Source organism: Eurytemora carolleeae, unplaced genomic scaffold (genome assembly GCF_000591075.1).
Source record: "Eurytemora carolleeae unplaced genomic scaffold, Eaff_2.0 scaffold1337, whole genome shotgun sequence".
In the NCBI taxonomy this organism is placed as follows: Eukaryota; Metazoa; Arthropoda; class Copepoda; order Calanoida; family Temoridae; genus Eurytemora; species Eurytemora carolleeae.
The window spans coordinates 81,364-91,992 of NW_019397468.1; the positions used below are offsets into that span (position 1 = coordinate 81,364).

Below are 10,629 nucleotides of genomic sequence, written 5' to 3' on the forward strand. Positions count from 1 at the left end.
CCCTGGTCTGAGAAGGATTGAGTTCTGATTAATTTATATATGCAGGATAAATAATTAAGCCATGGATTAGACTGTAGAGTAGACATTCTTACAGCTTCACTTCTTCCATGTACTTGCAGTATTAAAGGATCATCTGCTAGTTTAACCATATAGTATTTCATTAAATTTTAGAAAGTACTGAAATTAACCTGTAGATACTGTACCCTGTAAACTACGGTTAAAATACGGCTTCATCTCCTTGAGAGATATATTTCTTGAAGGAAAACGAGATACAGGGTTACACACAAAGGATGAGATTTAAATTACTACCTACCTTAGATAAATCATCTCCTTGAGAGATATATTTCTTGAAGGAAAACGAGATACAGGGTTACACACAAAGGATGAGATTTAAATTACTACCTACCTTAGATAAATCATCTCCTTGAGAGATATATTTCTTGAAGGAAAACGAGATACAGGGTTACACACAAAGGATGAGATTTAAATTACTACCTACCTTAGATAAACCGTCAGAAGGTTGAATTTGTCTTTTCATGCATAAAATAATTTTGGAAATAGAAAAACAAGTTTACAATTGTAACCATAGATTAATAACAATACAGATAGAACACCAGATGTCGTCTTTTCAAGATTTAGGGATTTTTCGTTCACAATAACCCTGAGGCAGAAGCCCAAAGGAATTACGCGCATAATTTCCCTCTGCCTTTTTCTGTATAAAGTCTCATCCTTTGTGGATAACCCTGTCCATGAACATTAGATAATTCTATGGTTTCCACAAAACAGTAGGTTTTTCTGCGCAGCAATTGAACATTTTTCACGAAATAATTTTTAGTTTTACGATTTTTCGCATCATCGCAATCAACCAGTTTTGCACGAAACTTGTTTACGAATATTCCCAATGTGATCCATCCTTGTAAGACTATTAAGATTTGTAGCAGATATTTTTCGCGGATTTTTTTGTTTGATAACTCTTATATTTATCAATAATTAGATTTTTTGCAAAACTTTTGAATATAATAGAATTTTGTTTAAACTTAAGCCAGGCGTCGGTGATTAGGTAATTAGTTGACTAGTTGATTAGTTGATTGACTAGCTGATTAGTTGACTAGTTGATTAGTTAATTGACTAGCTAATTAGTTGACTAGTTGATTAGTTGACTAGTTGATTAGCTGACTAGTTGATTAGGCTCCTTAGCTCAGACACTAGGATGCAAATTTATCAGAATAAAAGATTTATTTCAAACCTACAAAAAATGCAGATATAGTAAAATAAATATTGGTGTATAAAATATTTTTGAATGTCTAATTAGATAACTTACTATTTGGGTGTGTCTGGGAAATTAAGGAGTGATTAGGTTTCAGAGGATTTGATGGAACAGTTTAAAATGTTTAAAAATACTTCTGACAATATAAACCCGTTGTTTAAGTGGAATTTCTATGGATTGCAAAATTATTTATGGATTTAATTATTCACTCGTTAAAACGTTTCACTATTTGATGTTTACCTTTTGTCGGAGCACATAGGTAATGCCGGAGTATTTCTTTAGTTTCGACTTCTCCCAGAAGAGGGATTGGTAAAGACGACATTGCGTTGGTTGAATTTTAAGATAGATTTATAGGGAACAAATATACATTTTTTAATCGAAAAATTGTATTTCACAAAATTGTTCGTCTAATTATAAAACAAATGTTATTTATTGCATTCAATCAATTCACTTTATTCCATTATTTTTCCACATTAAAAATAACCTTGAAAATATTTAACAAGCTAATCCTGTTTTTGTTTGGTTTTATATTGAAATATTACCATTAGGTTACAAACAGGGGCGTAAGAGTGGGGGGGGGACGTGCACCCATGGGGGGGTCTGTTAATATTACATCTGCTTCCATTTCCCTTCCTCAGGCAATCTACATTCTTAGATGGCAATAATATGTGTTCTCCATGTTAGTACTTTAATTAAAACTTTATTTGATTACGCTAATACCTCGCTCGCAGTTTTAAACGCAATTTAAATTTCTTCTGTCCTCTCCATACAATGGAAGTTTTATAGATTTTTTTCTCTTTCTTTTAGCGTGCTACTTTAAGGTTCAACAAATAATGGTTACTGATGAATTGAGTGAATAAAAGTATTTTTAAATTAATAAATCTAGATCTTGTTCTTTGAATTTTTTGTTTTTTTATTTTTACAGTTAAGAAAATTTCTATAAACTTTTCAAATTTACATGCGCGCCTACTCACTAAGAATTAGATTCTGAAGACGACCTGAAACTACGTAAATATGACAATATGAAGTCTTCTGCCTTGAATTTAGTCGATTATCGTCTTATTTAAAGATTATAAATAGAAAAAAATATTTTTTTCAGTTTCAGGGATTCATTAGGAAACAGACAGTTTGAATTCTGTACAATCGTCTCTGAAGTCTCATCCTTTGTGGATAAAGTTCGAATTTTTCATTAGATTTAGGAAATTAAGAAATTTCAGCTCTCTTACCCTAAATAGATTTAAAGCTATATAATAAAACTAAGCTAAAACACAATATTTTGAACATAAAGAACCAGAAAACATTTGAATTATCGTCGTTTTCTTTTATATCAATTTTAAAATGTCGTGAATTTGTTATTTTAACTAAACTTTTTTTAAAAGTGTCTTTCTAATTTTTTAGCAATGGGAAGTTGGGAACAATTGCTAACGACAAAATCCTTTCTAAAAACAGAAAACAATCATTCAAAATTAAATCTGTTTCTCCTCCCTCATTGGCAACAAGTATTTATTTTGAAAAAATGTAAAATTACAAATTTCTGTTGGATTGCGCATTTTCTAATCCTACGACAAAAATGTTCTAATATCACAGCATCATTCATTTATTCATCATCCTCGTCCTTGTAACCTGTCTGATGCAAGTGCCTGAAAAAACAGATTGTTGTTTTAAGTTAAAAGTAACCGTCGTTTTCTTGACTCGAAAAGTGTTAAAATCTAATAATTTCTCCACTGCTTTTATTAAGCAAAAATTCGCAGAGAATCCATAATAAAACAAACATTTTACAGAAACAAAAACATTCAAACTTATGACAAAGCTTTTAAGGGTATCGTTGTAAATCGGACATTGCCATCTTTGCATGGTGGGTTACCTGAAATTACGCTAAAATTCCCTTTATTTAAAGTAAGCAGTGTTTAAAATCCATTTTATTATTTATGCGGATCAACATTCTTCATAAGATGGAGACCACCCAACCTTATTCAGGTTTAAGAGTTAAAGAAATTATTTCAGATTCCCCTGCATCAAGGATACAGAAAATGAAAAGAAAACAATATGAAATCGAAGAAGATTAATGATTTTGAATAAAAAATTGTAAGTCGTCGTCAACCAGTCAGTTTTTACTCTGTCCGTATACTCGAGGGTGGGGGGGGACACTTGGAAATATGGGTCACTTGGAAATATGGGGCACTTGGAAATATGGGGCACTTGGAAATACGGGTCACTTGGAAATATGGGTTACTTGGAAATGGGTCACTTGGAAATATGGGTCACTTGGAAATACGTCTACAGTCTATTTAAGGTGCTCCGTGAGAAATAAAGATGCTTAACAATTTTTTCTAAAAAGTTAGCTTTTATTACATTTGCAAAATATCTTCTCTGAAAGAATGAATTTCAGTAAAAACAAAAACGATTGGTTGAATGATTTTTAGATGATTGTGGTTAAAATATTTGACACCATTTTATCAATCAATCAATGACCTATGTGATCTAAAAGCCACCCCAGACCGAACTTATACAAAGAAAAATAATAAAGAAATAAACATAATAAAAAAGCTAAAAATGTGTGGTTTGAAAACGAAACAAAAACTATGCGTGTTTCCACTAATACAACAGAGTAAAATATCTGATCTTTTTTTAGCAATAAAATAAAATTAAATATTTTTACGATTATGGTCTATCTATATGTAATAAAGCTCTCCGCTCATATATATATATTTGTGGCGTTAAGACATTTCATAGTAAGACATTTCGTAGATAGGACATTTCATTGATAAAGACATTTCATAGATAGGGCATTTAATATTTAGGACATTTCATAGATGGAACATTTCATAGATAAGACTTTTCAAAGATAGGACATTTCAAAGATAGGACATTTCAAAGATAGGACATTTCAAAGATAGGACATTTCAAAGATAGGACATTTCATAGATTAGACATTTCATAGACGGAGAAGATTTTCCATAGACAGAGGAGGTTTATTTTTACAAATTATTTTTTTATTTCTTTTCTTTTCACCTATATATTTTTCCTTGTCTATGAAAAATCTTCTCTGCCATGAAACGTCTAATCATAAAATGTAGGCCATGTCTTCCTGCTAACAATTCACTCGAGCATTTTCATTCAACAAAAGCATTACGAGTAAAAAACTTTTATTTACAGATGAAAAAGTTGAATTTTTAGTTCTTTAAAAAATACATAAATTAACTTTCATATGTGTTGCTTTTTTAATTGTTTCGTTGCTGCAATGTATATGGGGGCACTGTTCTTACATTTTTTTTCTTGTCTATGAAAAATCGAAAAAAAAAATTTCGTAAATAAAAAATCTCCTGACTATAGAAAATCTTCTTGTCTATGAAATGTCTTTTCTATGAAATGTCTTTTCTATGAAATGTCCTATCTATGAAATGTCCTATCTATGAAATGTCCTATCTATGAAATGTCCTATCTATGAAATGTCCTAACTATGAATTGTCCTATCTATGAAATGTCTTTCTTTGAAATGTCTTTCTATGAAATGTCCTAACTATGAAATGTCTTTTCGACATATTTGTATATTATTTATTTATATATTATATTGTCATAAACAAAATAGAAAAAAATATTGAAACATTTACCTTCAGTATCTATTTGAATTTTCTCAATTTTATCGCAAACAACGACAATGTTTTCTGGCTGGGTCTCTAAAACGCAGAATATTTTTTTAAAAACAAATATTTTAATAAGAAATTGATGTACCGTAAATACAGTAGGCGCTTAAAGTTACAAATGCGCCAAAAGTTTGTATCGCGTAAATACTTTGCATTTGATATTAATAAGGCCTCATGTTTCAAATAATAAATTTTTAATGATTTATTCGAATAAAGTTTAGAAGAAGAAAAAACTAGGTTTCGTGAAGGGAACCCAAACTTATCCTTTCCATGTAAACAACTAGAGATAACACAAAAGGCAGGCGACGGCAAGAAAAAATATGTTTTTACCACAAAATATTGATTTGAATCATCCGTAAATTGAAGAAAAAGCTAATTATAAATTAAGTTGTAATGAATGAGGAGCATTGATNAAACTTTCAGATCGTTTCGTCTTAACCTTTATTGTTTATACTGTAGAAAAAAATTAAGTTCATTGTGTAATATGATGTTTTTTTTTATTTTAAAATTAATTTCGTTTACTTATTCTGACATGGTAAAAACTGGAACTCAAAAATATGAAGAATAAGTATTCTTATTATAGAAATTATTTAAACTTGAAGAGTTATCAGTAAGCTGGGTCCAAGATCCACGGATCGAAATAAATATAATCCTAAGCGCTATTTCTCAACAGATTGCAATATCTCAATGGATAATATGTCCAAGAATTATGTTCAACAAAAATTAACTTACTCAATGATACCTTTGAATAGCAATTGGAAAATGCCACTTATTTGAGAGTTGTTAGATGGAAGATCTAATCTAATTTCTATTGACAATTTTGATTATCAAGAATTAAATGAATTAATTTTGTTTTTTTATGTACCGACTAACAGTTACAAATGATAACATTTATATTTTAATTTATTTTTCATTCATTAAAATGCGTATATAGTGTAGTGTACTGTACAGTGTACAACTCGTATTATCTTTTTCTTTGTTGGTATCCATTGTGCCTTTATTGTAATAAACTTTAATAATAACAACTGACCTACAAGTGAGTCAAAGTTTTCCTTGACCCATTCAAACAAGGAATACGTCATTGACATCCCAAGATATTGTTCTGCTTCATCTAGACAATAAATAATAACGTCAACTACATTTTGTTTCTAAAAAAACAAAACAAAATAAACATTGCAATAAGAAAAGTATTCGAATCCGCCCTTGTTTTCTAGCCTAAAGTTTGCGGACATTTCAGACTTGCTTGTTTACTTTTTAGAGATATTATTATTAATCTCTCAAATTTTAAAAGTTTTCTTTATTTATGGTTATATATTTTGATTTCTTTCTCCCTCCAGATAATTGATGATTTTTTAATTTTGGCAAAGTTTCCCCCCTTTTTTATATTTGTCACCGATAAGCTAATTGATTTTCCCTAATTCGCCGAAAATATAAAGCCTTGACAATCTACAGTGAAACCTTTAATAACGAATACATCGGAAGAATTTATCAAATGTCGTCTTTACAATTTTTCAATGAGTTATAAACTATATTTCGTAAATTTCAGTATTTGCGAAAATAAATAAATAGACTTGAATATACGGGAACAGTTTTAAAGTGTTCCATTGTTCCATATAATCATTTAATCAAAAAACTAAATATCTGCAACATTCCATTATCAGAAAGTGAAGAATACGACATTTGACATTTCGATGAATTCGTTATTAAGGGTTTCACTGTATTATTTATACTTTGCTTATTTGTTTTTTAAGTATCCAATGAACGTGTAAACGGCTGAACCGATGGAGACTTCAATGATCCCAGGGAAGGTTTTTGGATTTTCCGAATTTTAAAAATTGTCTATACAAAAATTGATTTTTCAAAATTCTCGAAAAGTATAAGATAAATCCGCGAATTTTTTTTTAGCTTATTGTTAAATGTTAAATAATTTAAGAAGAAAAAAAGTTAAAAGTTAAAATCAAAATTTTATAATTTTACCTTTTACGCTCTGAATAATATGATCCCTTGTCTGTGGTAAAATATGTTTATTGTAGAAAGTATCAAGGTTTACACCTAAAATATTCAAGAAATTTAAGGGATTGTTAGTTTTCAGTATCCATTCATTTTTAAATTTACAACATTCCCATTGGAGAAACATTTTTATCCAAGAAAATATGATAAAGACGACTTATTTTAAAGGTGAAAAATTTTATATGTTTAAAACAACAATCATCTATTTTTCACGATTCTCGGCAGAAAATAGATTTTCCTCCCTTATATTCTGGAAACAAATGATTTTTGTCATAAATAATGCTTTCTCCCTAAAAATACATTACATTATCCCCCCAAAAAAAATTAAATCAACGGCAAAAAAGGTTATCTGGGAGTGATGTTGTTATCCGTTTTGGATACTTTTTAAAAATAATTCAATAAAAATTTCAAGATTTAAAAACTGCATTATGTTAGAGTTTGCTTAAATTAAACTTTGCAATATCTTTATTCTTAATCCTAAAAAAATAAAATTGATAAAATAATCTAAAAATGATCGTTACCACATGTTAGTTTTTTTTCATCTTTTTTGGGCCGTTATTTGCATTTTGCATATGTATTCTGTCAGGGTCAAAATTTGACATACTTCAAAATTTAGAAAACATTTGTCTTCATTACATGATTATGCCACATTTTGAGCCTTTACGAAAATATAGTTAAAAAAACAAGCGAAGCACAATCCAACTATACACATGACTACCTGGAAGTCCAGCAGGATATGTTTCCCCCCAGTGTATTAACAATCCAACTGAACGCATGACTACCTGGAAGTTCAGCAGGATATGTTTCCCCCCAGTGTATTTCAAGAACAAAACTTCTTGACTTCAGATCTTCACCATACTTATACTGATGCCGGGTATTCGACTGACAACTAGAAATATATTTTGTTTTATTTAATGCAAAAAATCCAATCTCTGGATCTTTAGTTTCGGTCTTTAAGAATAAATTGCTAATTTTTTCCCATGGAAGTTTTTGTTTTATTTTCAAAAAAATAACGAGTTACCAACTAATGTGAGTAGAACAGGTGAGAGGGACAGGATTTGTGTACACTGAACAAAAGCTGGCCTTGTAAAATTATTGTTTAACANATCAGCCAATCGATCAATAAATCAATCAGCCAATCAATCAATCTTAATCAAATCAATTAAATACTTGATCAGTCATTAATCATTCATCTAATCAATCAATCAAATCAATTACATAATTTATCAATCATGAATCCTCCAACCAATCCATGCAAACATGAATGATTCTCCCAATGAACGTCCAACCATCGTTTAATGACTTTAAGACGTGAAAAACTCAAATCAATTCATTTTAAATTAAATAATAATTCATTCTTGCCAATTAACTCGTCTTGTCATTTTCCAATCAATTAATCAATACATCTTGTTCTTTTTAAAAATAAAAAATGGATGGATATCTTCAAGAAATACCCATGATTTAAATTAGGTGAATTATAATTTTTTTTTTCAATATTCGATGTTTTTTTTAATATCACGGACAACGCCGGACACTTTAGGTAGTTTATAATAAATTCATTCTTAAATCCTGGATGGGTGGTGTTCTACCTGAACAAGAATAGTAGTTTGACCGCCAACAGCGTAGTCAGCTACAGGTTGACTGTCCAGGCTGTTAACGTAGTGTGAGGTTTTTGGGAGACGGTCCAACAGAAAACTCTAGATATGAAACAAGTTAATTTTTTTCTATTATTTCGAGCATGTATATTGTAGAATATAATTCATCTTTTTAACCCAAAACTTGGTTTATATTTTAAGGGGGTCGCCGCGTAAAAAATAATCTTAACAAAATAAAATCAATATTTTCAAAAAAATTGTGACTGGAAAGCAAAAAAAAAGTATCAGACATATCACAGTTCCATTAGTCTAAATATTCCATAGATAATCAATGAACATTTCATAAATGAGACATTTCAAAGATAGGACAATTTTTGTTTGAAGAATATATATACCCCTGTATAACCTTAATACTGTTAATCCCATCTACAGGGTTCCCGTTCCAAGCTAGAGTAGCTGTGTCCAGATACAGCTTGTCTATTGTGTGTCTCTCCTTGTCCATCTTACTAAAATATAAATAGTTAATACTAGGCTTTCAGGGCGCTTCGCGCACATCTTCTAATTCAACTTCTTATTGTTGGTCTATCTGTGAGCATCAGGGGATTACATTCTTACTTTTAAACCCCCTCCCCTCAGGGGGGGGGGACATTAAGCCCGGGGAAGAAAATTCAAGGAAAAAGACCCATTTTACCCATTACCTATGGTGAAAAGAAATCAGATATTTTGGAAAAGTTTCAAATATTTCTTTTATACTGAGAACTGAGTCTCATTTCACAATTTCCCAAATTCTAATGGTAGAGAATTCAAAGAACCTTTCTTGAAGATCAGGCATTAACTGTGTGGAGTTATATACAGCTTAGTGCCAAACAAGATTATTTCAAATTTTTAAATTCCGCTCATCCAATGTTCATAAACCTTCCCTGGGGTCATGTGAAGTCCCACACCAAATTTGAGCCCGATTGGTACAGACAGATAAAAAAACAGATACGCAAAGTATACATATTTATAGATAGGATTTAAATTGTAAACGTAAATTTGTTTGAATTTGCACAAATTTTTTAAATTGAAACATTTCCATTTGTTCAAAAACTATTTGTATTAAAAAAAAACAGCCTTGATCTGACAAATATAAACTGGAAACTTTTTGACATATTAAGAATGAATATTGACCAAAAATTGGTACAAAAAGGAACATAGAAGTTAGTACGAATTCTTAAATGACTTAGGCCAAAATCGCAGATTAGATTATTAGAAGGTTTATTTCAAGTCTTATCTTTATGAATCTTGTAATAATTTGAGAAGTGAAAATTAACTAGATACATATGGTGGTCGTTCAATTCTCTAGGAAATTACCGGACCATAATTAACAATCAACTTCATTTACAGTTTGAAATTACACCAATATGACTTAATTATCAAATGACTTGACGCCGTAATAAAATAATTATTCACGACTTGTCGCCATATGAGACTCTTCGGTATCCTGTGTAGTAAGCAGTAAGTTTATAAAAATGGATTTAACTGAAAAGTGAAAAACCAAAACATGATGAAAAATGGTCGAATACCGCGTACGATTAAAAGGCTTTATTTGTTTTAAATTAATTTTTAAGACTCTACGCAATATTTCAGAGTAATAAAATAATAATATTTAATTTAAGTCTACGTAAAATGCATGCTTATTTTAAGATAGCTTTACAATTGCGTAACTTGTTTATAATTTTCATTTTATAGCAATTAAATTTTGACAAATATCTGATCTAAATGTGATAATATGTAAAACTGCGTAGAGTTATAATTAAAATCGTTTTCAGTAGAAATTAAAGCAAAAACTTTACAGTTTATTATTGAATTTATTTTCGAATTCGAGTTTCGACCAACAGATTGATGGCCAATTTCTTATTCATGTTACCATAGGTACAATTATAGGTCGTATTTATCTATTACACTGCTCTGGCAAAGCAATTCCATAGTGCAACTATGGTTCTATAACCTATGGTAGAACGTCTAAGAAATTGGCCAATAGACTTATCAGTTACAGTTAAAATGTCTCAATTGGAAGGTATTGAGGTCAAACTGAAGGTATTGGTAATTTCCTAGAGAACGATTTTTGGAC

General features: G+C 30.0%; 1 protein-coding gene across 1 annotated transcript; it reads right to left on the minus strand.

Moving 5' to 3' along the window:
- Positions 1-8,483: 8,483 nt before the first annotated feature.
- Positions 8,484-9,049, minus strand: LOC111714456 (NTF2-related export protein 2). Its single transcript, XM_023489561.1, has 2 exons — positions 8,923-9,049; positions 8,484-8,618 (listed from the first exon to the last, which is right to left on the minus strand). The coding sequence occupies exons 1-2, from the start codon at positions 9,016-9,018 to the stop codon at positions 8,484-8,486; spliced, it is 231 nt and encodes a 76-aa protein (XP_023345329.1). The 5' UTR covers positions 9,019-9,049.
- Positions 9,050-10,629: the final 1,580 nt, after the last annotated feature.